This window comes from Hoplias malabaricus, chromosome 12 (genome assembly GCF_029633855.1).
Source record: "Hoplias malabaricus isolate fHopMal1 chromosome 12, fHopMal1.hap1, whole genome shotgun sequence".
NCBI classification, from domain to species: domain Eukaryota; kingdom Metazoa; phylum Chordata; class Actinopteri; order Characiformes; family Erythrinidae; genus Hoplias; species Hoplias malabaricus.
Genome location: NC_089811.1, coordinates 23503031 through 23529967, shown reverse-complemented (window position 1 = coordinate 23529967; position 26937 = coordinate 23503031). Strand labels below are relative to the sequence as shown.

Sequence of the window (26937 nt, the reverse complement as noted above, 5' to 3'; positions counted from 1 at the left end):
TCACTATCATGCCCTCACTTTATTGCTCTCCTTGATTTTTCTGTCTGTTCTCTTCATCTCTACATATTCCACTCGATTCTCACTGTTCTATTTCATCCTTCTCTTCTTTCTCTGTACCTTTGTCCTCTCCCTGTCTTCTATTCTCTCTCTTCCAGTCTCCCTGTCCTTTCCTTCTTCTCTCCTTGATCTTTCTATTTGCCCACATTTTATTTCTCACTCTCTCCTCATTCTCTGACGTCTACTTCGTTCTCTGCCCTTTGTAATTCTTCCTCGATCTATGCGTCCTCCCTTTGTTTCTCTGCTTCACAATGCCCGTTTTTTTTCCCTTTGGTCTGCACTCTACTCTTTCTCTCTCTGTATCCCTCTTTCTTTTTCATTTCCTTGGGCTGTACTCCCTGCTTTCTCCCTCTATTTGCCCTACCTTTATCTCACTGTGTCTCTCTCCCTCTCTATCTTACCCCCGCACTCATTCTCTCTTTAACTCTCATTTTTTTCTTATCCTTCACTCTATTTGCTCAACCCTTATTTCTCTCTCTCTCCACAGTCCTGACTGCTCTCTCACTCCCTTTTCTTTCTTTCTTTGGTCTTTCTCTATTTGCTCTCTGCTCTCTCTCTCCCTCCCCAGTTCCCCTCATGCTCTGTGTTATTCCATTGAGGTCACCACTGAGAAAACAATTAAATCCAAACTACAACTCGACTACATGTCCGTGTCATGGCTCATTATAAGGGATATTCTACGTATTCAGAATAATTGAAAGCCGATGCGAGTAGTTGGCCCTGGTGCTCCCTGCTCGGGGCCCAGGCGAGGCGGAGAGCAGGAGAGAGGGAGCCCTCTTCAGCATGACAGCCCAGGGCACAGCGGCAGTGGGGATCTGACAGCCGCCGAGAGGGTGCTTGTGCGTGCGCCTCACGTAGCCGCCTCCAAGAGCTCAATTACAAGATTGATACTCAGAGAGGAAACTTCATTTTGCTTTACAGATGTCGACACCGCTAGAGAAAACCAAGGTTGTTGTTTAACATTAGACGGTTTGGCGAAATGAGAATAAGCGCGGAAAAGCAGGCGGCGAGGCTGTTATTTCTGACTAATAACCCCAAAGTTTTGAGGCCTATTAAAGCTTCCCGCTGATTACGGCCTGTCAGGCGCGTTGGCTCTTGGAAGTTGTGCAGCGCTTGAGCCGTGGCCAATATTTGATGAAGTTGCGAGGACATCTCTGTTTCATTTCAAACACATAAAAAAAGAACCCGAAGGGCCGTCTCCACATTTTCATCTTAATTTGATTACGCGGCATCTTGTCTGCGCGAATGATCTGTTTTGCCTCAAGAGGATCTCTTAATCACTTTTCACTCGCAGCTCCGTCCCTCTAAACATGCTGCAACTGTTCTGGACTTCTACCAGCCACACTTGATTGAGAAGTAAAAACACATTCGGGGGGAGGAGGGGCAGAGGGAGGGATGGAGGGAGAGAGTGAGAAAGAGAGAAAACATTTATATAAACCAATCAGCCATTAGATTAAAACAGCTGCCTAAAATTGTGTTGGTCCCCTTTGTGCCACAAAAAAAAAAAACTCGACTCGTTGAGACATGAACTCCACAACATCTCTAAAGTGGTCCTGTCGTATCTGATATAGTCTTTTTCCAGCACATCCCAAAGATCAGGGGCGACCCCGAATTGCTGTTCTCTCTTTTGTTGAGGTTTAGAAACTCATTACCTCAGTGTATTTTAAGGTAGAACAGTATGTTGGAGGGAAACAACTGTTGTTTATATGTTTAACGTTAAAATGGTCTGTAAGTCAGTTCTATCTACAGCTAAAGTAAGTCAATATCACCCACATACAGAGCAGGAATAAAGCAATATCCTCATCTCAGTTCATGCTTTTCAATGTTTGGAAGTCTTGTCTGTGTCTAAAAATGTCCAAAGTGTCATTTTTACTGATGTGACTTAGAGAGAGAAACCTAGCACACTGGTCCGAGACTCTGTTTTTAAAAACCAATTACAGACCCTGGTGTTTCGTAAACACTTTAGACAAGTTTTGAGCATGAAAACAGACTGGAGACCTTGAACTTCAGAATTTTGAGGGCAATAAACTAAAAAGACATTTTAAATTTTACAAAAATTGAGTTTCTCAGCCACCCCAGACGTTACTCTAATGGTCTGCTGCAGAGTAAGTTAACACACAGCCTGCGGATCCATGGCTGAACAGGTTGTAGGGTGGAGTCACAGTGTAAAGTCTAATCAAGTACTTAAAAAGCTTTACTGTATAAAATGACATTATATTTTGTTCTAAAATATTCCAAGAATAATCTGTATTAATTTGTTTAATCTTGTGGGCTACATTAAGCATCCTTACACCAAACCTGTATGAAATAACATCTAACAATCATTAGTGAATTCACCAATGTAAATAAGTCCTTGCTTATTCTAAATCTGGGCCAGAAACTATCCCTTATTTCACATGACCCCGGTGGTCTCCCCTTACAGAAAATAATTTCCTCGGTTTTTAAATTATAGTGAACACATATTAACTTGCATATTTTGAACTCAGTAACCTTGAATCAACTGTATCTGGGGTGTTGCTACTGTGGAATATACACTACAATGCGTTATACAGTAACTCTTCATGATAAACATTGTGAAACACTGGCCTGAAGTGGAATACCAATCCAGTCTTTAATTGCAGAACAGGTCTTGGTGCATTTAGGCCATTTCAACATTTTGGCCAGTTTACAACAAATGGGTCCCTCAACAACAAACCGTAAATTGTCAAGACAGAAAGAATATAGAATTGAGTAACTATACCCATACAGACAGGGCTGAAGAAACTGGCTTTTTGTTCTTTCTCACTAACAGTTTATTTCTGTCTCTATGATATGGAGATGCTGCACGGTGGCCAGTTGCTGCCGTCCTCTCGTCCACACGTCCTCCATTAAGAAAGCTGTAACGGAGAAGAGAACAGATGGCTGCTGGCCTGCTCTGTCCTGCATCTCCTCACAACTGCCACCCAGCCTTTGTGTCCATTAATCTTCCCCTCCGTATTCCTGCAGCACAACTATATTAAACAGCTCCAGAGAACCAGAGAGAGAGAGAGAGAGAGAGAGAGAGAGAGAGAGACACAAACAAGGCAGCACAGCTGTCAGGAAGCTGAGAGTGAACCATCATTCGGCCGAGTCCCCCTCTTCTCTCCTCTAAAGGCTCCTGTAAAACAAGCGCAGAGAAAATCATTTTGCCTTGAACCTGACCCTATAAAAGTGGTATTTGTGGCTGGGGAAACAATAAATGCTCATTATAAGGCAGCTGCCAGGGCTGCTGTGGACTTCACAGGCCTGCTTGGGAGAACCAAGTACATCTGATTCCAATTGTAATCGAAGAAGACAATTGTTTCCGCCAGGCTGAGGCGCAGGGACTTTACAGTGTAAATGTTGATGGCTTGTTAGAGGCGGTGCTGCACAGTAGCTGAGGCCTGTAAAACATGGAACCTTGGCTGGCTCCACCAAACATTTCTCAGTTATACTTTCTTTCATGGTCCCTTAAGAACAGTCTTTAGGTTTTGATGACTGTGAGTCGCAAGCCCCTAAAGTTAATTTTTTTTTCCAGGTAACATTCTAGTTTCTAACAACCTTCCACCAAACTTCACTGTTGTCTCACGTTTAAGCACGGAAATAAATGGCAAAAAATACATTATAAGCGCCCAGTAAAACCACAGTGACATTTATTGCTTGATTTTACAACCCTGGGACATGCTATATAATGTATTTGTCTGCTTTTCTGCCTTTTTTTTTAAACCACATATAACTACATAGTCCTGTTTCCAGTGTCATTTTTTTTACCTAAACACAAGACATTACACTTAAACGTACAGCAGGTTTGTACTCACTGCCTCCAAACATTCATCCAGGTATTGCTTATTTCTAAATATTATATAAAAAAAATTCATATTGTTTGTGTGGTGGTAACATAACAGAGACCCATAAAGGATATGGAAGGAATAAGTCAATAGTTCCCAAAAAAAAAAAAAAAATCTTTTGTGAGATTTCGAGCCAGTTTGGCAACGATCGCTCTGTGTCCTTAATACATCTTCATACAGAGTAGCCTGAGTTTGGCTTTCAAGTAGAGTTACTAGTTATCAGACATCCCAAGTCTCCCGGAAGTTCCCGGAGTCTCACGCATATTACAGACGGCTCCTTGATGCCTGCAAGTCAGATAAAATCTCCCGGAATCTAGAACGAAGAGCGTACACAAATGCGCACGCAGGTGACACAGACTTTTTTTCCGATTGCGTGAGAAAGGCCATACTTGCTGTAGTAGCCTACCTTGTGACACGCTCCCCTCATGGGCATATTCACGAAGCTCATGCAGAACAAAAGATGTGTATGCACAGTACTGTATCAATAGGTAAACTTCTGAGTTATGTTAATTAAAGTGCACATACAAAAGGTAAATACTGAGGGATTGTACTTGACAAAAGGATACAAATCGTAAGGAAGAGAGCTGTACAAACTTCAGCTCCTGTGTGATACACTAGACACTAGGTTCCACTGCAGTTGTATATGAAGTACCCAGTGAGCTGAAATTATGTACTTCTACCTAAGCTGTTTTTGGGAAGTTTACTTTTGGTCTAAAATAAAAGATTAGATATTAAATATATAAATATTCATCAGTGGGTTGACCAGTCACAAAGCTGCACAGACACTGTCAAAAACAAAAACAATACTCAAGCACAAGCAAGTAAAAATCCATCAATATTTTACTTAAGTATATGTACATGAACAAATATTTAGTAGTAAATTCCCAGCTTTGGTGGTATCCATCTTTGCTCTTTACTAATCATTCATTTGACCCTATGATTCAGTTTGAGTCCTTTTTTCATACTTTATTTTTAATCTACTCCTTAATCTCAAAGACACCAGCAGAATCCGTAAATGCTCTTTAGCTGCGCAGCTTCCTTGTTTTTTCTGACTCCTTTGAGACAGGCATTCTATTTAAGGTTTCCAGCCTTTTAGTGTTCTCATACACTTCACGAATATTCATGAAGGCACTTGGAGACAACAGGCAAAAAGAAAAAAAAAGATCTCCTTGAATGTACAGTACAAGAGGCATCAGAGCAGCTGGCACACTTCATACTGTAGCAGATCTTTTAGAGCGGCTGAGGCCATCTACGCTCTAAGGTCTGAGGTTTTAGCCAAATTAGTTCATGTTTCAACTTGAATAATTCAACTTTGAGAGAAATAAAAGGCAGAAGGATATCTCCATCATGTGTTGACAGTGGGAGTCTCTCCTGATGGGCCGGGGTGGGCTTCCTCAGTGTAGCCATGCTGTGTTAAAAACCTGTCGTCCACTGTGTCATTGCAGAAAACACATTAAATTGTGCATGGCCACTTTGAATTTATGAGGGCCACATCGCCATGACAAATATTCCAAAATGCAACTCTATTTGGTGCCCCCTCTGCTGTGTGTCCATAGCAGTCAGTGGCTAAATTGAAAAATCAATTCCAATTTCAATGATTGGAATAAAGAACACCAGGAGTTGGAGATAAAAAGGCGTTCTTCTCCTGGATCCCCTTTAATTGGAAAGTCATTTCTTCAGGGTATTCTAATGGTTCTGAAGGAAGATTGCGAAATAAAGTTGATGAGCTGGAGGAAGGTTAATAGCTTGTGTGTATGTGTGCGTGTACACTCCTACATGTGTGTGTATGTGCACGGGGGGTGTGTGTTTTCCTTGCACAGCATCCATCCAACCTTTCCTTCTGACAGAGGCACAAAATGAAGAAAAATCCCAGGCTCTAGAGGCTTGTTCAGGCTTTGCACTCCTGCCTCTTCCCTTTGTTCTGCACCGACGTGACACTGGTTCAGTGATAGCATCCATGACATGGTCATGATAGTAAGTAATAATCCATTTTTAGAGCATTACCCTGTGTCCAAACTCAAAAATCCTAAACGAACATTTATACAACACCTGGCTTTTGGCAAATATCTCCCAACCAATCAACAGTGACTTCTCAGCATAGGCTCAAAGCAGAAACTGCTTCATACCATAAACACTTTTGTTTTTTATATCTAGTGTGTAGAACTTGACAAGACAAAGAATGTGTAGGTCAAAGGCATCACTGATTGTGAAGATGGGTTGTACCCATGATTAATAATAATAATAATAATAATAATAATACTTTGCATTTGTGAAGTGATTTTCAAGAACCCACAGATGATTACAAGTTGTAGTTACTATGAAAAATACAACATCAGGCAGACAACATAAAGAAAACTAACATTTATGGTACTGATAGTTTGAACGTGAGGGTAAAAAGCAGTGTTTTAAGCTGATATTTGAAATTGTACATGAGGATATGGACGTATTTATGCTGCAAAACCTGAGCACTAGTGCAACAGCGTTTAAGGAGTTTTAGAAAAAAAAATCAGTCCTTGTATTTGCAATTTGACTGTTTGTAAAGTAAAATTATACATTTTATTTTTAATAAAAGAACTACAGAGTGCACCTTTATGGTAAATGGAGCTGGTAAAATGGACAACAAATAGAGAATATAATTTAAAGGTTGATCTGTGTAGAAGCATTGTGTTTTTATACACAGCGGGGGATAAGTTGAGGACATTAGCATTAATTAAAAAAAAGCAACACAATAAGGTGTCAATGTATTCATCATTTGGACAAGAACCTTGTATGCACAAAACTTTATAGTAACTTCTAGGTGAAGGAAGCAAGACTAGGAAAAGCTATTCTGCGAGATTGCCATCAGCTGCAAAGAATTTGTCACAGAAGTAGCACTGATATTTCAGTAATGGCAATAGGTTCATGGGTAACAATTCCTGTTTTTAAAATAATGGCATAAAATGTGACCTCTATTATATTTAATGTGACCCTGACTAGTAATTGAACTGATTCCATTGAGGCAAAAATCAGTTTAAAAAATAAGTAAATAAGTAAAAACAAACAAACAAACAAATAAAAACAAACAGGTTTTTTCATTAACCTGGAGGTTGTGGGTTCGAGTCCTGCTCCGGGTGACTGTCTGTGAGGAGTGTGGTGTGTTCTCCCTGTGTCTGCGTGGGTTTCCTCTGGGTGACTGTCTGTGAGGAGTGTGGTGTGTTCTCTCTGTGTCTGCGTGGGTTTCCTCTGGGTGACTGTCTGTGAGGAGTGTGGTGTGTTCTCTCTGTGTCTGCCTGGGTTTCCTCCAGGTGACTGTCTGTGGGGAGTTTAGTGTGTTCTCCCTGTGTTTGCGTGGGTTTCCTCCGGGTGACTGTCTGTGAAGAGTTTAGTGTGTTCTCCCTGTGTCTGCATGGGTTTCCTCCGGGTGACTGTCTGTGAGGAGTGTGGTGTGTTCTCTCTGTGTCTGCGTGGGTTTCCTCTGGGTGACTGTCTGTGAGGAGTGTGGTGTGTTCTCCCTGTGTCTGCATGGGTTTCCTCTGGGTGACTGTCTGTGAGGAGTGTGGTGTGTTCTCCCTGTGTCTGCATGGGTTTCCTCTGGGTGACTGTCTGTGAGGAGTGTGGTGTGTTCTCCCTGTGTCTGCATGGGTTTCCTCTGGGTGACTGTCTGTGAGGAGTGTGGTGTGTTCTCCCTGTGTCTGCGTGGGTTTCCTCTGGGTGACTGTCTGTGAGGAGTGTGGTGTGTTCTCTCTGTGTCTGCGTGGGTTTCCTCCAGGTGACTGTCTGTGAGGAGTTTAGTGTGTTCTCCCTGTGTCTGTGTGGGTTTCCTCCGGGTGACTGTCTGTGAAGAGTTTAGTGTGTTCTCCCTGTGTCTGCATAGGTTTCCTCTGGGTGACTGTCTGTGAGGAGTGTGGTGTGTTCTCCCTGTGTCTGCATGGGTTTCCTCCAGGTGACTGTCTGTGAGGAGTTTAGTGTGTTCTCCCTGTGTTTGCGTGGGTTTCCTCCGGGTGACTGTCTGTGAGGAGTGTGGTGTGTTCTCCCTGTGTCTGCGTGGGTTTCCTCTGGGTGACTGTCTGTGAGGAGTGTGGTGTGTTCTCTCTGTGTCTGCGTGGGTTTCCTCTGGGTGACTGTCTGTGAGGAGTGTGGTGTGTTCTCCCTGTGTCTGCATGGGTTTCCTCTGGGTGACTGTCTGTGAGGAGTGTGGTGTGTTCTCCCTGTGTCTGCATGGGTTTCCTCTGGGTGACTGTCTGTGAGGAGTGTGGTGTGTTCTCCCTGTGTCTGCATGGGTTTCCTCTGGGTGACTGTCTGTGAGGAGTGTGGTGTGTTCTCCCTGTGTCTGCGTGGGTTTCCTCTGGGTGACTGTCTGTGAGGAGTGTGGTGTGTTCTCTCTGTGTCTGCGTGGGTTTCCTCCAGGTGACTGTCTGTGAGGAGTTTAGTGTGTTCTCCCTGTGTCTGTGTGGGTTTCCTCCGGGTGACTGTCTGTGAAGAGTTTAGTGTGTTCTCCCTGTGTCTGCATAGGTTTCCTCTGGGTGACTGTCTGTGAGGAGTGTGGTGTGTTCTCCCTGTGTCTGCATGGGTTTCCTCCAGGTGACTGTCTGTGAGGAGTTTAGTGTGTTCTCCCTGTGTTTGCGTGGGTTTCCTCCGGGTGACTGTCTGTGAGGAGTGTGGTGTGTTCTCCCTGTGTCTGCGTGGGTTTCCTCTGGGTGACTGTCTGTGAGGAGTGTGGTGTGTTCTCCCTGTGTCTGCGTGGGTTTCCTCTGGGTGACTGTATGTGAGGAGTGTGGTGTGTTCTCTCTGTGTCTGCGTGGGTTTCCTCTGGGTGACTGTCTGTGAGGAGTGTGGTGTGTTGACCCTGTGTCTGTGTGGGTTTCCTCCGGGTGACTATCTGTGAGGAGTGTGGTGTGTTCTCTCTGTGTCTGCGTTGGTTTCCTCCGGGTGACTGTCTGTGAGGAGTGTGGTGTGTTCACCCTGTGTCTGTGTTGGTTTCCTCTGGGTGACTGTCTGTGAGGAGTGTGGTGTGTTCTCCCTGTGTCTGTGTTGGTTTCCTCTGGGTGACTGTCTGTGAGGAGTGTGGTGTGTTCTCCCTGTGTGTGTGGGTTTCCTCCGGGTGAATGTATGTGAGGAGTGTGGTGTGTTCTCCCTGTATCTGCGTGGGTTTCCTCCGGGTGACTGTCTGTGAGGAGTGTGGTGTGTTCTCCCTGTGTCTGCATGGGTTTCCTCTGGGTGACTGTCTGTGAGGAATGTGGTGTGTTCACCCTGTGTCTGTGTTGGTTTCCTCCGGGTGACTGTCTGTGAGGAGTGTGGTGTGTTCTCTCTGTGTCTGCGTGGGTTTCCTCTGGGTGACTGTCTGTGAGGAGTGTGGTGTGTTCTCTCTGTGTCTGCATGGGTTTCCTCCGGGTGAATGTCTGTGAGGAGTGTGGTGTGTTCTCCCTGTATCTGCGTGGGTTTCCTCCGGGTGACTGTCTGTGAGGAGTGTGGTGTGTTCTCCCTGTGTCTGCGTGGGTTTCCTCTGGGTGACTGTCTGTGAGGAGTGTGGTGTGTTCTCTCTGTGTCTGCGTGGGTTTCCTCTGGGTGACTGTCTGTGAGGAGTGTGGTGTGTTCTCTCTGTGTCTGCCTGGGTTTCCTCCAGGTGACTGTCTGTGGGGAGTTTAGTGTGTTCTCCCTGTGTTTGCGTGGGTTTCCTCCGGGTGACTGTCTGTGAAGAGTTTAGTGTGTTCTCCCTGTGTCTGCATGGGTTTCCTCCGGGTGACTGTCTGTGAGGAGTGTGGTGTGTTCTCTCTGTGTCTGCGTGGGTTTCCTCTGGGTGACTGTCTGTGAGGAGTGTGGTGTGTTCTCCCTGTGTCTGCATGGGTTTCCTCTGGGTGACTGTCTGTGAGGAGTGTGGTGTGTTCTCCCTGTGTCTGCATGGGTTTCCTCTGGGTGACTGTCTGTGAGGAGTGTGGTGTGTTCTCCCTGTGTCTGCATGGGTTTCCTCTGGGTGACTGTCTGTGAGGAGTGTGGTGTGTTCTCCCTGTGTCTGCGTGGGTTTCCTCTGGGTGACTGTCTGTGAGGAGTGTGGTGTGTTCTCTCTGTGTCTGCGTGGGTTTCCTCCAGGTGACTGTCTGTGAGGAGTTTAGTGTGTTCTCCCTGTGTCTGTGTGGGTTTCCTCCGGGTGACTGTCTGTGAAGAGTTTAGTGTGTTCTCCCTGTGTCTGCATAGGTTTCCTCTGGGTGACTGTCTGTGAGGAGTGTGGTGTGTTCTCCCTGTGTCTGCATGGGTTTCCTCCAGGTGACTGTCTGTGAGGAGTTTAGTGTGTTCTCCCTGTGTTTGCGTGGGTTTCCTCCGGGTGACTGTCTGTGAGGAGTGTGGTGTGTTCTCCCTGTGTCTGCGTGGGTTTCCTCTGGGTGACTGTCTGTGAGGAGTGTGGTGTGTTCTCCCTGTGTCTGCGTGGGTTTCCTCTGGGTGACTGTATGTGAGGAGTGTGGTGTGTTCTCTCTGTGTCTGCGTGGGTTTCCTCTGGGTGACTGTCTGTGAGGAGTGTGGTGTGTTGACCCTGTGTCTGTGTGGGTTTCCTCTGGGTGACTATCTGTGAGGAGTGTGGTGTGTTCTCTCTGTGTCTGCGTTGGTTTCCTCCGGGTGACTGTCTGTGAGGAGTGTGGTGTGTTCACCCTGTGTCTGTGTTGGTTTCCTCTGGGTGACTGTCTGTGAGGAGTGTGGTGTGTTCTCCCTGTGTCTGTGTTGGTTTCCTCTGGGTGACTGTCTGTGAGGAGTGTGGTGTGTTCTCCCTGTGTGTGTGGGTTTCCTCCGGGTGAATGTATGTGAGGAGTGTGGTGTGTTCTCCCTGTATCTGCGTGGGTTTCCTCCGGGTGACTGTCTGTGAGGAGTGTGGTGTGTTCTCCCTGTGTCTGCATGGGTTTCCTCTGGGTGACTGTCTGTGAGGAATGTGGTGTGTTCACCCTGTGTCTGTGTTGGTTTCCTCCGGGTGACTGTCTGTGAGGAGTGTGGTGTGTTCTCTCTGTGTCTGCGTGGGTTTCCTCTGGGTGACTGTCTGTGAGGAGTGTGGTGTGTTCTCTCTGTGTCTGCATGGGTTTCCTCCGGGTGAATGTCTGTGAGGAGTGTGGTGTGTTCTCCCTGTATCTGCGTGGGTTTCCTCCGGGTGACTGTCTGTGAGGAGTGTGGTGTGTTCTCCCTGTGTCTGCGTGGGTTTCCTCTGGGTGACTGTCTGTGAGGAGTGTGGTGTGTTCTCTCTGTGTCTGCGTGGGTTTCCTCTGGGTGACTGTCTGTGAGGAGTGTGGTGTGTTCTCTCTGTGTCTGCCTGGGTTTCCTCCAGGTGACTGTCTGTGGGGAGTTTAGTGTGTTCTCCCTGTGTTTGCGTGGGTTTCCTCCGGGTGACTGTCTGTGAAGAGTTTAGTGTGTTCTCCCTGTGTCTGCATGGGTTTCCTCCGGGTGACTGTCTGTGAGGAGTGTGGTGTGTTCTCTCTGTGTCTGCGTGGGTTTCCTCTGGGTGACTGTCTGTGAGGAGTGTGGTGTGTTCTCCCTGTGTCTGCATGGGTTTCCTCTGGGTGACTGTCTGTGAGGAGTGTGGTGTGTTCTCCCTGTGTCTGCATGGGTTTCCTCTGGGTGACTGTCTGTGAGGAGTGTGGTGTGTTCTCCCTGTGTCTGCATGGGTTTCCTCTGGGTGACTGTCTGTGAGGAGTGTGGTGTGTTCTCCCTGTGTCTGCGTGGGTTTCCTCTGGGTGACTGTCTGTGAGGAGTGTGGTGTGTTCTCCCTGTGTCTGCGTGGGTTTCCTCCAGGTGACTGTCTGTGAAGAGTTTAGTGTGTTCTCCCTGTGTCTGCATAGGTTTCCTCTGGGTGACTGTCTGTGAGGAGTGTGGTGTGTTCTCCCTGTGTCTGCATGGGTTTCCTCCAGGTGACTGTCTGTGAGGAGTTTAGTGTGTTCTCCCTGTGTTTGCGTGGGTTTCCTCCGGGTGACTGTCTGTGAGGAGTGTGGTGTGTTCTCCCTGTGTCTGCGTGGGTTTCCTCTGGGTGACTGTCTGTGAGGAGTGTGGTGTGTTCTCCCTGTGTCTGCGTGGGTTTCCTCTGGGTGACTGTATGTGAGGAGTGTGGTGTGTTCTCTCTGTGTCTGCGTGGGTTTCCTCTGGGTGACTGTCTGTGAGGAGTGTGGTGTGTTGACCCTGTGTCTGTGTGGGTTTCCTCTGGGTGACTATCTGTGAGGAGTGTGGTGTGTTCTCTCTGTGTCTGCGTTGGTTTCCTCCGGGTGACTGTCTGTGAGGAGTGTGGTGTGTTCACCCTGTGTCTGTGTTGGTTTCCTCTGGGTGACTGTCTGTGAGGAGTGTGGTGTGTTCTCCCTGTGTCTGTGTTGGTTTCCTCTGGGTGACTGTCTGTGAGGAGTGTGGTGTGTTCTCCCTGTGTGTGTGGGTTTCCTCCGGGTGAATGTATGTGAGGAGTGTGGTGTGTTCTCCCTGTATCTGCGTGGGTTTCCTCCGGGTGACTGTCTGTGAGGAGTGTGGTGTGTTCTCCCTGTGTCTGCATGGGTTTCCTCTGGGTGACTGTCTGTGAGGAATGTGGTGTGTTCACCCTGTGTCTGTGTTGGTTTCCTCCGGGTGACTGTCTGTGAGGAGTGTGGTGTGTTCTCTCTGTGTCTGCGTGGGTTTCCTCTGGGTGACTGTCTGTGAGGAGTGTGGTGTGTTCTCTCTGTGTCTGCATGGGTTTCCTCCGGGTGAATGTCTGTGAGGAGTGTGGTGTGTTCTCCCTGTATCTGCGTGGGTTTCCTCCGGGTGACTGTCTGTGAGGAGTGTGGTGTGTTCTCCCTGTATCTGCGTGGGTTTCCTCCGGGTGACTGTCTGTGAGGAGTGTGGTGTGTTCTCCCTGTGTCTGCGTGGGTTACTTCCGGGTGCTCCGGTTTCCTCCCACTGTCCAAAAACACACGTTGGTAGGTGGATTGGGGACTCAAAAAGTGTCCGTAGGTGTGAGTGAATGTGTGAGTGTGTGTTGCCCTATGAAGGACTGGCGCCCATTCCAGTGTGTATTCCTGCCTTGCGCCCAATGATTTCCAGGTAGGCTCTTGACCCACCGCGACCTTGAAATGGATAAGCGGTTACAGATAATGAATGAATGAATGAATAATATTCAGTTAAAATCAGCTAAAAACATTCTGAAAACGAGCTTTGAAAGAGGCATCGGTTTCTACAGATAGATGTATCAATGTTTAATTCTAAATATGATTAAGATTTCCGTTTTCATAAGTTTCCAAAGTTCAAAAGTGGTAAAGTACATTAAAAGTGCAATTTACCCCACCTCATTCACACAACATTGCCTGTCCTCACATCATTTTCTGTCTGTACTGGAGTAAAGTCACATCTTTCATAGATGTGATGATTCCAAACACAGTGTGTGTAGTGTGTGAGATATGCGACTGCAGTTAAAATTCACTATGACCACACTGAGGTATTTTGTTGCAATTAAAATTCACACAACTTACATCTTGATTAGAGAATCTTTACTGCGGATCTTCACAAACCCATAGCTCCAACTCAACAAAACCCCCGACAGATTCCCTCCTCGCACATCCACACTTTAGCAAGGTACATCGGTCAGGTTTAAATGGCAAAGGCCTCTTAGTTAAATGCATTTCTTAAAATAAGATTTATTCTTATTTTTGGACTATTTCTATTGATCAATTCATCTCGATATATACACACAGTGTGAAGTGCAGATGTTTTCTAATTATTACAAATAAATATTATTTAAAAAAAACCCCACACAAACATTTAAAAAAATTTTCTAACAACATGGACAGCATCTAGAATACAGAATAATCTGGTGATCACATGATCAAACAGCCGCCTAAAAGTGCCCACACACTGCCTTTACAATCCGAGGTCACTGTACTTCACATAAAATATGTTAACTGCATGTAATAGCTGGAATTTTAGCATCAAATCTAATGGAAACTAAAAGTGTGCACAGTGCAGTATGATTATTCAAATGGAGGAGTGTAAATTTCAGCACCAAAACCAAAAAAATAAAAAATAAATCTGAGTATAATATTACATAAGCAGTGTGCTTATATTTTAATCTGAAGGGCAATCAAAATTGTTCATGCTTGAGTTGTAAAACATGTGTTATTGAACAATGACAATATCTAGCAGAATAAAACCATCCAAGCTTGGCAATGTGCGCATGCAGTAATACACCAGACATTACTGAAAAATGATACCTTTCATTCTCTCTGCTTGAATAGGCACAATATTCCAAGGAGGGGAAAAATGTGTGTTCAAAAGCCAGCTTTGTTAAAGCAGCCTTCCCTAGCCTTGATTTTTTTTTTTTTGGCTGTCGTTATTGTTAGATTTTTATGGCTTCAACTTCCAACCATTCCCAAATTCATGGCTTTTTGTAATACAATAAAGCCTGCATGCTCAAGGGTCCACGAGCCATTCTTTGGCGTTGTGTCAGGGCTGACCGTATGCGCTTTTTTGGGGTCGGAAATTTTGTGAAAAGAGAACACGAATCGACATTGTGCGGACTGATTTCTCTTGTAAGCATTTTTGATGGAAATATGTTGACACTGCAGTGCCTTACTCCAGCCCCATTTTGCATGCTTTTTAAAGCATGGCTGTAACAGAGAGGGACCCGAGATGAATAATTGACTGATCACTGCATAATTCAACACAGCATTGTAGGAATTCAAGGTCTAAAACGTTTCAGGCTTTTTTTTCCCCTTCTTTATTAAAAATGAGGTTAAAGTTTCAATCAACCTTGGAAAAAAAAGAGAGCAGAAAAAAAAAACGACACATATAGCGGCAATCAATGGGCGACTGTAACTTCATATTATCAGGTCCAGCCCTTCGAGCCAGTATAAAAGGTTTCTGTCTTGGGTGTGTGAAACCTGAACTGTGACGGTTTTAGGCAATAATGAAGCCACAAATGCTCTGTCAATCAAATGCTCATTGCCACTGCGACCCAACCCCCCTCTCCAAACCTCCCCACCACCATCACCACAGTGTTAAGTGTCTCTAGCTGAGTCTTTGGCCTGAGTATCCACAACTCGAGTCTCTTCACTTTAGCTGAGTGTGGGAGTTTGAGTTCCCTGCACTCTAACAGTAGCGGTTATTAGCCTTTCAATGTCTTGTTCTGCTCCAGCTGTTCGAGCGAGGCCTACAGCTAGATGTCTCACACCAGTGCACACAGTGTAATACATTCATTTCAGTCTCAAACCTGACTGTGAAGAACCAACAGCAAAATATCCAGCATATGTACAGCCATTTCCCAAGGTAAACAACGAAAAAACAAAAGAGAGCTCGTTAAAAACATGTAGTTTCTCATAAACACTGGGACCAGATAGAAAGGTTTATATAAAAAAAAAAAAGTACAAACAACTTTTGTTTTTCACCACAATCGTAGATTTTTCTTTTAAGTCTCACACTGTGCTCAGATTGGCTGATATAACAACCCTCATGTTTATCTGCAGCCAGTGGGGTATCAAGAAATTAACTGTTGGGTGGCCTTTGATAGAATTAGGGTGTTGTGCACTCCCCTCGCAGGGTCCAACTCACAGAAATGTGCGCAGAATATCCAGGAAGGAGGCCATGTACATGAGTGGGAATGCTGGGAATTAGCTATGGCTAACTGGGTGGGCTTAGGTCCAGTTTAGGTGGGCTGTGACTCCACACCTGTATGCAGCTGAAATAAAGACAAACAGATTCAATCAATTCTCATTCAACACTAAAAACCTTCTCAGTGTTGATGTTCTACGTAACTATCATAATTCTTAGCAGAGCCTGGAGTGTCTCATGTGTGCTTTCTTTTCAAATGCCATTAATTCCAAGGAATTTTAGAAGAATCAGAATTAAGTCACACACTGAGTGTGTGAGTGTCTGGCTGGTGTGTAACTCACTCGTTAAGACATTGTCCAGAGGCGATCATATTCACACAGGTTTTTGCTGCTAATGCCTTCATTTTTAAGCTCACTCTGCTTTGTTTGACTGTGTTTAGTGCTCAGATTACTGAAAATGTTTCCCCATGTTTAGGCCCATTTTCAGACACTAGTGAAGAGTGAAAGAAAAGAAGCTCCAGGGCTATGTTAACCTGGGTCAATTTAGCGCTAGCTTTGGCTACAGCTGCTGTTTTGCTAATAAACAAAGCTCTAAACCAAGGATGACAATATGTTGAGCCTTAATTTGATGTTGAGCCTTAATTAATGAAATGTGTTGGACAGATTCTGTTCCAGCTGAAAACATCACAGTCTGAACAAACTCTTACACAAAATATGTCCTTATGACTGAATTCAGCTACTTCTATAATCCCCATCATTGGCGGAGCCAAATATTTTAAACATCCCGGGATTAGCCCAAATATCCAGAACCATGCTCACCTCTGAAGATATTTTTGCCCATTTAGAAACGATATAGGAACTTTTTTCTGGCCATAAACAGTTTTCAAGCCACCTGAGACAACATAATACCTAAACAAATAAGTAGATTCTATGTTCTATATCTGCCCCCTACAAAGATGCAAACATTGTGGAGTGGAACTTAGGGGTTGACAAAGTTCAGCATCAGGTCTGTGTCTGATCCAATCACAGAAGGACAACACACAGTAACAAACCACCGCTGCATTCAGTGTCACTGCATGCCATCCACCAGCTCTGTGGCAGTCCTGATCATCGGAGAACAAAGTTTAAAAATAAATTGTAACTGTAGAACTACAAAATGCACACACACGGAAAACATCACCTTTAAAAACACTTTCATGGCTTGCATTTTAATTTTGCTTTGAATTACATTTAATATATTTAGTATACCAACTGGGCAGAGATACAGCCCAGTAAACATTTAGCCGATGATTCAACGTTGAAATAACGTAATGACTGCCGTCTAATCAACGTTCTCTTAAGGTTGAAAATGAAAGTTGAAGAGACGTCCAAACACAGACATTGAAAAGACGACTATTATTAAAATACTAGACGTATTTTGGACGTCCATTGGCGTTATTAATTGGTCCAGAAATAAATTACTTGTAGAAAACCCATTTTGGACGTCCACTGACGTTATCGATTGGTCACCACTTAACTAACTAACTAAGATGGATTTTGGACGTCCATTGACGTTTAAAATATGTCCTTGACGGACAGACTACTTTTACACCTATTTTGAACGTCCAGGGACGTTCCTTGTTTACTGGGAGTGCTATAATTAGACTAAAGGTAATCATATAAAAAGGATGATTATTCACAATTTTGTTATAATTTTTGCCATTTACGTTTTACATAAAATTAATACAATGTTTACATTTTTATTCGCTAGTAACTTTGCCATTTTTAAGTTATTGTCAAACACTGTATATTACAGTAAAAATGAAAGTAACTATACATCTGTGAAATGTTATTCACTGTTTCTTAAGTTTATATTTTGATAATCTAGGCACAAAAGTCTGGCATTTCTCATGTTTTAATGGGTCAAAATAAAACTTTTAGGTCACTTTGAGTCATACACAAGCCCCAGTTCTACATCTAACGTTTTAGTACTCAGTAAAACTTTATTAACATTCAAAATAACCAGAGCTCTATCTCAGGGAATCTGGCCTTAGCCAGCGAGCTAACTGCTGCTAACGTTGGTTTAGTATGTCTTCCAATTCAGTGGACTCACTTGAAACATTTCTCTTTTGTTCACCAAAGGCCTATGGTGCTGCTCTGTGGAAGTTTAACCATTTCCTGTTGATGACGGCTGTAAGTTGTTCCTCTTCTAAAAAAAAAACAAAACAGTTTACTATCCAACACTGCTTGCTCTACCGCGCATACTGAGGTGAACGCCTGAAGGTTGCCAGGTCTAGTGTTTATCTCCAGAACTCCAGCAACAATAATCAGCTAAAAGAAACAATTGTTTTTAATTTTTTGTTATTATTAACTAAATTGCACGTTTTCCCGAACATTAATTTTACCAGTCCAGTTAGAGAGCTTGTAATGTTTATTGTTTATTTGTTTTTTAAATTTAGTATCTAAACCCCCCCCCCTTGGGAAAAAGGAAGTGTTCCAACACCTAGAATATAGCTTTTCAAAAAAGCAGTTTTCACTCCAAAGAGGAAAAAACTAAATGTTAATGCCCTTTCATTCAGAAGAAATATTGGATGATGATGTGTTGACAAATATTTGGCACAATAGTCAATTTCTATTTTTTGCCATTTCCTTGCATAATTTGATAATGCAAACTGGTCTTTACATTGTGTCCATATTTTGAAAAAAAAAATAAATCCTGTTCCATTAACTTCCAAAGTTAACACGTTTTCCTTCTCCTGTAAAGTTTCTGTTATGCAGATACAAGGTTTTGTCCCAAACTACCCCACCCACTGCACTCTGTTTGAACTATCCTGTTTTCACCAGACGTCCACTCCACATCTAAGCGGAAGCACTCTGTTAACTTTATTAGTTGGAGCTTTGTTAATTACACCTAATGACTCCGTCTCGTTTGACATTCACCATACTATTAAACTGAATAAAGTGCAAAACTATCAAAGACTTTACCAAATATCGGACTCTCTGTTCCTCATCTGGACATCTTTGAGTCGACGAGGAAGGTAATCGGTATGGCTTGATTGAACACGAGATAGACTTAATGTCATCTAATCAGAAAGACCATTATGTATTAGTGAGAGCACCAAACAGAATTATCTGACAAGGGGCAGGCCACATTATCTAAATTAACATTTTGCAAGCATGAACATGCAAGGCCGTGGTGGAAAATGAAAGGCTACAGGAGTGCGGCCTGCATTTAGACATTCGGGCAGTAATTATTAATTTATGCTTGTCTGTGGTCTTAATGAAAATGAAAGCCAGGAGAAGAGAACAGGGAGGGATAATGTGCCGTGAAATTGAGTTTCATTTGTTCGGGGGCCACCTTTTAACTTTTCCTTTCTTCCCAGGAAATGAAACCAACCAGAGTTCTTGTGTGTTTTTCCTCCCCTCCCTCTCTCTCTTTCTCTCTCTCTTTCCCTCCTTCCCACTCCCCCCTTCTCATCTGGCCCAGACACAGACAATCTCTTGACCTTTGCAGTATCTGTAAATATCCTGTCTCCCCCCATAATCTACTTTATAGACTTTAGCCCAGTGATTACTATTGCTTCTTCAATAACCACTGAGCGTGTTAGCTCTTTGTGTTCTATTTAGCGACACTGAGAACAGAGCCAGGTACAGATTGGAAAATGTAGTGAGCTGTGCTAATGTACAGTGGGCTCTTAATGGTAAAATATACACTGTACGTTTATCTGCACATCTATGTTTATTCTCAAATCAAAGCTACTAATAGGGGCTTCTACATAGAGTTACATCAAATGATTCCACTGCTCTGAGATGGTTTTACACTAAAAGAATTTGATAGCATCTAAAACATTAGATCAGTTATTGAAGCTCAGGTGTTAGTTCTGGCTCCCTGGATTAATGTTACCCCTGTTTCTTTACACCAGTATTTACATGAATTAAATATTAGAAGGAATGTCCACAAACATTTGGACATATAGTGTATATCACACCAAAACAACTCAAGGAACCATATGGATGTCACTCATGTCACTCTGCTTCACACTGTTCCATTCACTGGTTTCCTGTAGCTGGTCACATCACATACAAAACCCTGAAGCCTGAAAAAACAAAGTTCTGATTTGTATCTACAGCCCTTTAAATGTGACCTACAATCTTTCTGAACCCATTGGAGGCAAACATAAGACTTCTCTGTTCTAGCATAAAGGTGGAGTGAAGAAAATTCCACTGCTTCTTTAAAAAAAGAGCCCTGTCTTTAAACACCAAATGCAGGCTTATCATACACTAATAGTCTACTTAGTACAAAGGGTTTAACAAAACAAAACAACAAAACATTTTTTGTGAGGCAGTGCTACATGGAGTAAGTGTAAATATAAAATGCTGGAGTTATTTTTTTACAAGGCTATTCCTCTCTATAAGAAAAACAACATACCATGTGGCTGCTTAAAATAATGTAACTTTACATTAGTTCAGTATAAAGCCTAAAATATGAATCTAAATATATATCAGTATCTCAACTCTTTGCCGTCATTCCACATTTCAGACATTTTTTCAGGAAGCTTGTCAAGAAATCTGCAGGAATATTCTTTCCTAAGGACTATATGTATGTCTTAGAAATGGGTTTAATTTCCTGCTCCTGATCTAGGTAATCCCAAACACATTCACTAATGTTGTGTTCTGGGTTCTGAGATGAACAGGTCATTGTTCTGACAACACAAGCAGATTCTTTGTCTGATTTGCAAATGTTATTCTTTTCTGTGTGTGTTTCTTTTTCTCAGTTAAACATTCTTGACAGTCACTTTCAGACAAGGTATTTTCACAGTGGAAAGATGGACAGAAATTCCTGTGGATTGTTTCAGTTCTGAAGTAAGAATTGAATAATTACCTTCTGTTTCTCAAAGGTCATGATAAACGTACACGTTTTGAACATTTATATATTTTATAAATAACTAACATTTTTTTTTCTTTCTTTCTTTCTTTCTTTCTTTCTTTCTTTCTATATCATGTTTCTTCATATGTGCATAATACATTATTATTATTATTATTATTATTATTAATTTATTCATTTTTTTATTACTACAGTGTTAGATTTACTTCTTCACCTGCGTAATAAACTGACAACATTTACAGGCACCTGAATTTAACTTAAATGAATTGGAAAATGCTGCTGCTGCTTGACTAAAGGTGGAGCGGAAACAGCCAGAGCGTGTAATTCATTCATTGTCTGCCACCGTTTATCCAGTTCAGGCCCATGGTGGGTCCGGAGACTACCTGAAATCACTTCCTGGAGGGGGCGCCAGTCCTTCATAGGGCGACACACACTCACACATTCATTTACACCTATAGACACTTTTGAGTCTCCAATCCACCTTCAAATGAGTGGTTACTTTTTTGGACCGTGGGAGGAAAGCAGAGCACCCAGAGGAAACCCACACAGACACGAGAAAACACACCATTTAACGAACAGAAGCCTCGAATAAGAAACTACTTACAGGCAACAGATAGAAGGAAAACATAAATATCCTGAAGTCATCTATTTGTAGTTTTAAATCGTGTTTTGAACATAGTTCACAAACTCTAATATCCTCTTACATGCTGTTTTGGTAGGTGGCAGGCATCAAACAGACATCCACATAAATACCCAGACCAAGGAACATTTCCCAGAGCATCACATTCCATCATCCCCCTGGTCCATCACTCCCTGAGGTAAATACAGAACCTGTAACCTGTCCATGTCATGTAAAGAGTCTTCTACCAGGCCAACTTTCTTCCACTCCAAATTCCAGTTCTGACACACTCAAGTCCATGGTAGGTGCTTTCTTTCGAACATTTTATTGTCTAATTTATCCCAAATCTTGATATATGCTGTTGGGAGATCATCAGCTTTATTTGCTTTATCTGTGAATGGTCCCCATATTTTGCTTCTGCAGTGTAGCTTCGTTACCCAGAAGGCATCATGGTCCCTATACAAACCTTTAACTGAGAAACATGCATACTTCTTTAAAGAGGCTTCTGCCAACACTTATTCACCCTGTTCTTCAAAGGCACCTAGTGGATAGTTGGGTAGTGGTGTTTTAGTGTGTGTTGCACTGGTAGGAGTGGATCAGACACAGCTTTACTGCTGGAGTATTTTAAACACTGTCCAGTCACTGACCACAGTGTTAGGCACTGGAAAAGTCAGAGACAGTAGCTCATCTGTTTTTTACACCTTTGTGTTAGTCATCCTCTAGTTTTCATCACAGGACAGAGTCAGCAAAATGACTTCACAATCTCCAAGGTTTTCTATAAACTAGAACAGTCTCACCTGATTTTTTAGATCCATTTTAATTTAATTTCTAAGTAACTTTATCTCAGTACCTGATAAATGGGTGCTGGGATCCCTGGGTAAATGATAATGTTTAATTTAATACAAAAAAGGTAATTTTAATATCACATTTCATTTGATTCATAAGTTATGTCCTATGCTACAATCTCCTAGCATTTTTATGAGGTTTTATTCTGGACAAAGAGTGTGGAGGCAGGTCTTTTTAGTGTTTTGTTGTTTAGGACACATTTAGGTTATGCATTTTTATAATATAGCTATTGAATTCACCAAATTATCAGTAATTAAATGTGTTCCCTGTAGAGCATGTATACATATTCTCTGTAAGGTTTATTAGTGGTCATTAAAGGCTAATGTGGCCTTGCACAAATGCACAGACTTGCTGACCCTGCCCTTTAGTTAAGTGTTACTGACACTCTCTTTCTTCACTGTTACTGCAATGGTTTGCCATTTGATGTTGACGATGGGGAAGTGGATATTTTTGTAAGGTTTTTCTGTTGAGCTTGGCTGACTCAGTAAGGACCTGGACCAGGATTTGTGGCAAATATTATTGGTTCTCTGCCTGTGGTTTAAAGTACTATATACTCTTTATTTACCATCCATCTGGTGCATATAAATTAACTATGTAAAGACTGCCACTGAAACCAGTGGCACTGATGTTTATCCCATTTGACAAAAATAAGAGAAGACTGACTATAACTTATTTAGTTGTGCAGGGGAATATGATTAGATAATTTACACATTTATATGAATTATGAAGCATAATTGCATAAGACTCAACCACAAATATGTTCATGTGTGCATTCACGCATGCACACACACACACACACACACACACACACACACACACACACACATGCACATATACTGACAACCACAAATGCTGGGAAAAGACATCCAAACAATGGTCTTCACAGTTTCAATATTTATGTTTCCTTTACTGTGATACAAAGTGAAGGGAAACAATATTCTCATAAATCTTGCTACAGTATATATACATTAAAAGACAAAAATCTCTTTTTTCATGAAAAGTCAAATTTTACTTTTTAACACCAAGAGTTCATTGAGGTTGGGAACATGTGTCACATGAAGAAAAATGTCATGTGAAAATAAAAGAAATATTATCAGTGATACTGCTGTTGAATAAAGGCTTAATTGAAGTTCAGGTCTTCCTTTGTATGTGTGCCACTCCTCACACTGGATGTTTTTGACCTCATGGAAGCTGTGGTTTAGGGCAAGTGTAGAGAACTATGTTTGATTATGAGGAATCATACAAATACATATCTTCCTGACAAAGAAGCATCATTAAAAACCCATAAATACGGCAGTTTTCCCCAAATGAACTTTGAAGGGCCTCTTTGCTTCAAATGGGCAAAATACTTTAAAATACATTTTTTTTATTATCAACACTAAATTCATATACATGTGAAATACAGGAATGACAGGCAAGAAAAACTACAGCCCCCAGGCATGAGGAAACCAGGGTTTCATCAAATAGAATTTAGTAGAAGTCAGAGAATTTTATACAACAAAATCAGGACAGGTGTAGAGAGAGAGAGAGGGAAGGAAGTCTTTTGATTTGGGGTAAATAAATGCAAAACTACCACAAGGAGACTGCGAGACACTGACAAAGACTTTTCTTGCTCATTTTCTTTTTTTTTTCCCTTGTGAAAATGGAGATTAAATCAATTCGGTACAAATTAAAATAAGCCTTTTTAATAAAACTTCAAACAAATGTTCTTACTACGAGAGGAGTCTGAACCAGTCGCCAGACTAGGGATCTGTACTGGTTAGCTACAATAGCAAGTAAAGAGGTATAAAAAATCACATCACAATGATAACACGAGAAACACAATGTTACTTGCACTGAATGTGAGGACATCAGATGAACTTTGTAGATGAATTATTGAGAAATACAAGAAGCAGTCCCCTGAATGGCTCATCTGCTATAAGCCTACCGTGTGCTGTTGACATCCCAGAAATAAGTTGGGAAAAAAAGTCAGATTGATAGAATGTTTTGCCTCGAATACTGCTAAATTGTGGGATAACATCTGGATAAAATAGTTCCAAATCATACAGAGAAAAGAACAATATATACATTATTAGGTTTAACTCTGATTAGGGATCAATACCTCTGACATGCAGCAGGTTTTTAAATAAAAACAGAGCAGCTACTAAAATTACAATGGTTTGGTTTACCCTGCTTTCTGTAAGTAAACTCTAAGTAAGTGCTCAGCCTTTGTAGCAGCTTCTGAAAGTCAGCCGCAAGCAAGAAGTGTGCAAGTGTCAAACCAAACACAAAGCTTTTACTTATTGCTCCTTCAAACTTTTCATTAATTAATCTTATTAGAACTGACCTTGTACACGTTTTAATTTATTTCTTGTGAGAATACTTTGAGTTTTGTTTTTGAAGATAATCAGTGATCAGAACCTACTTCTGCTACTGAATATGTGACTCGTGGTATGCACCTGCAGTATCTACTCTTTTTTGCATATGAAAATAAAGTCAACACACTGAGGAGATTCTCTTAGATATGATGCTGTTCCCACAAGTCTGAGAGTGGAATCATAAAGTAATGCTTTTAGTCCAATTCATCAGGGTGTAAGTGAACCAACCCTAGTTGTTCAACACAGTTAAGTATTTATTGAGTAACAGGAATTCAGGACAAACATTTACATGCCTGCATGCTTCCACCGTAATGGCAGCTATCTGAAAGAATGATGGCTCAGAAACAAATCTATAAATTCCATATAAATGTTGGTATTGTTTTCCTAATAGATCTACTGCATACACAATACCTCCTTTTAACGTTATATACACATACCAAAGTGAGTGGGTTAACCTATTTTCTGTTCTCGTATATACAACAATGATAAAAATGAAATTGATTGTATTTTTTTTTTCTAATTTAGAAAACATTTAAAGCAAAGATTAGTCGTTTCTATTGATCAACATATATTCAAATTCACATTTCCAGAGGTTTTTTTTTCGTTTTCTCCAAGCTAGGGTCTTTAACAACTTGGCAATAAGCTATGGTGTTCAGGAATTATCTTTTTGTTTTTTATTCTTTTTTAAATACAAAACAAAACCCCTGGATCTGAATTTTCTTTTTCAAAGCTTTCTCGCTGGTTTAAATACAGTATAAAAATCTTCAGTGCTGTGGATTTGTTGTAAATATAATCACCAAGTGCACCTCATGGTACATTTTACTGTGCTCAAATTGTCGCCTTCAAAAACAGCTGATGCAATTAATCCCATATCTGTCACAAATGTGTTGTTGATACTGGTGAGGAGAAGAGTCCTAATTCTACATTCTGATGTGGCCCTTTCTTCAAATGAGGACCAAAACTCTGTGTCCACCTCTGTGGATCATCTGCGATCAGCCTGACATGTTTTTGTAACTAAAAAAAGACCCTTGGAAAGGGCTCTCTTCATATGACAGAATTCTTCTGAATCTTCATATGACAGACTTCATAAGTCCTCCACAACATCCCATCAATACATCACTGTGGTCTTCAAAAATAGTCTTCCATCTGTGGACAAGGAAGAAGAAGCAAAATAAGAGCAAAATAGCACAATGCTTTCTTATTTAAAACCTTATTTTGGATTACATTTCACCCATCCACCCAGCATACACACTAACATCAAAGTCTTTGTATTAATTCAGAACCCCTGTGTGTAATTAAAGTAATATTGATTTTGATCACACCTAACCGAATGCTAAGTAACAGACACAGTGTTAAGGGGTTTTGTAATCTGTTTAAAAACCTTGCTTTGGGTCGGAATTCAAGACCTGAGACTGTTGAAGTATTGGTTCTGCGAGTAGCTCTGAACCCTGCTGTGCACTTTTTTCTTTTTTCTTTTTACTGTTTCAATAAAAAAAGCTTTGGTGCAACAATAATATTCTAAGACAACCCATATCTTAATAGCACACCCAGTGTCTCAACTCCATTGTTATCACACCAGGGTGAGAAGGCACAGGTTCTTTTTCATGCTGCTAATATATGAGTCCCCTTTCATGTCACACCTTGACTTAACACCCCAGCATATTTTAAAGCTATAATAAAATAATAATGCTAATACTAGTGCATGTTTGAGCAGTCTCTTGTGTTCCAACTGATTCATTAAAAGATTGCAGGAACATGATTCTATAATGGATCAGAATACCTGGCAAAAAAATCTCCAAGGCCTTGTCTTTTTTTTTTTTTTTTCAGATATTTAAATCCATTTTCTGACAGAAAGCAAAAAGAAAAGTTGTTTATATCACCATGGTTTCACCCAGTCTTCTCCATGGTAGCTTTTCCTGTTACTGTGGTTTAATAGTATACAATACTCAATGTTTATCTCCAGACATCAACAGATTAAACCCCCGCAATCAGGTTTAATGATTATTAAGTCGTAGCTTTCAAAAGTTTTAGACTCTACAGTTCAAAACAGAGTTTACAAACACCATGCCCCTGTTGAACATTCTCAAAAATCCCCTTTATTCGTGATCATTACATCACCTTATCCAATTTGGATTTGGATCTATGTGGACATGGCTTGAGAGTTCTCAAGTTGTTCTACACACTGTAGGTCATGTGTTTAAGTCTTTTTTTTTGACATGCTTGTTGGAATATTCTACTGTGCTGATGATGTAAAGCACTTTGTAAATGACACTACCTGGGAGGAAACAGTATTTATTGAGAGAAACAGAGAAAAAGAGAGAGAGAGTGAAAAAAGTGTCAGCCATTCCTCTCCACCGCTATCTCCAGACACTTGCAATCTAACGAGCTTTGTCCATTTCCAGGGAACACTCATGGCGAGTGCATGCCTGAGTGAACAACGGCCTCTCACTGCCTCAGCATTGGTAAAAGCATCTGTTAGGCATGGCTCAGAAGCTTGTTTGACGTTTATTACTCTAACATTTCCTCTGTTTCGCGAGGACGCTCCGTTTTTTTGCCTTTAAGGAATGTTTCCTCTCTTTGGCAGCCCAGGCTAAATAATTCAGCTTTGAAGGGGAAAAGCACACCAAAAGACATAAAGCTGCGACAGAAACAGGGAAACACTGCAGAGCTTGTTTGAACTAGACAATTGGCATGATGGGATAAGAGCAGAAATTTGTGGACTTTGCAGGAGCAGTACATAGTGTTTTGAAGGAAACTTATTACGTAAGTTATACTGCACAAGCTGTTTTCATGAGAGTCGGAGGTGAATAGTCTATCCTATATCCACACCCTAGTGGGATGA

General features: G+C 41.9%; 1 protein-coding gene and 1 long non-coding RNA gene across 3 annotated transcripts in view; both read right to left on the bottom strand.

Moving 5' to 3' along the window:
- Positions 1-2210: 2210 nt before the first annotated feature.
- Positions 2211-17671, bottom strand: LOC136664264 (uncharacterized). Its single transcript, XR_010795101.1, has 3 exons — positions 17502-17671; positions 15411-15537; positions 2211-3193 (listed from the first exon to the last, which is right to left on the bottom strand). It is a non-coding gene; the product is annotated as an uncharacterized lncRNA (long non-coding RNA).
- Positions 17672-22628: 4957 nt separating this feature from the next.
- dachd (dachshund d) overlaps positions 22629-26937 on the bottom strand; it is a 149862-nt gene continuing 145553 nt past the window's right edge. For both annotated transcript variants that reach the window (XM_066686318.1, XM_066686319.1), the window contains exon 11: positions 22629-25241. In XM_066686318.1, coding sequence (XP_066542415.1) covers positions 25204-25241 — 38 coding nt within the window. In that variant the 3' untranslated portion in view covers positions 22629-25203. The remainder of the gene's footprint in view (positions 25242-26937) is intronic.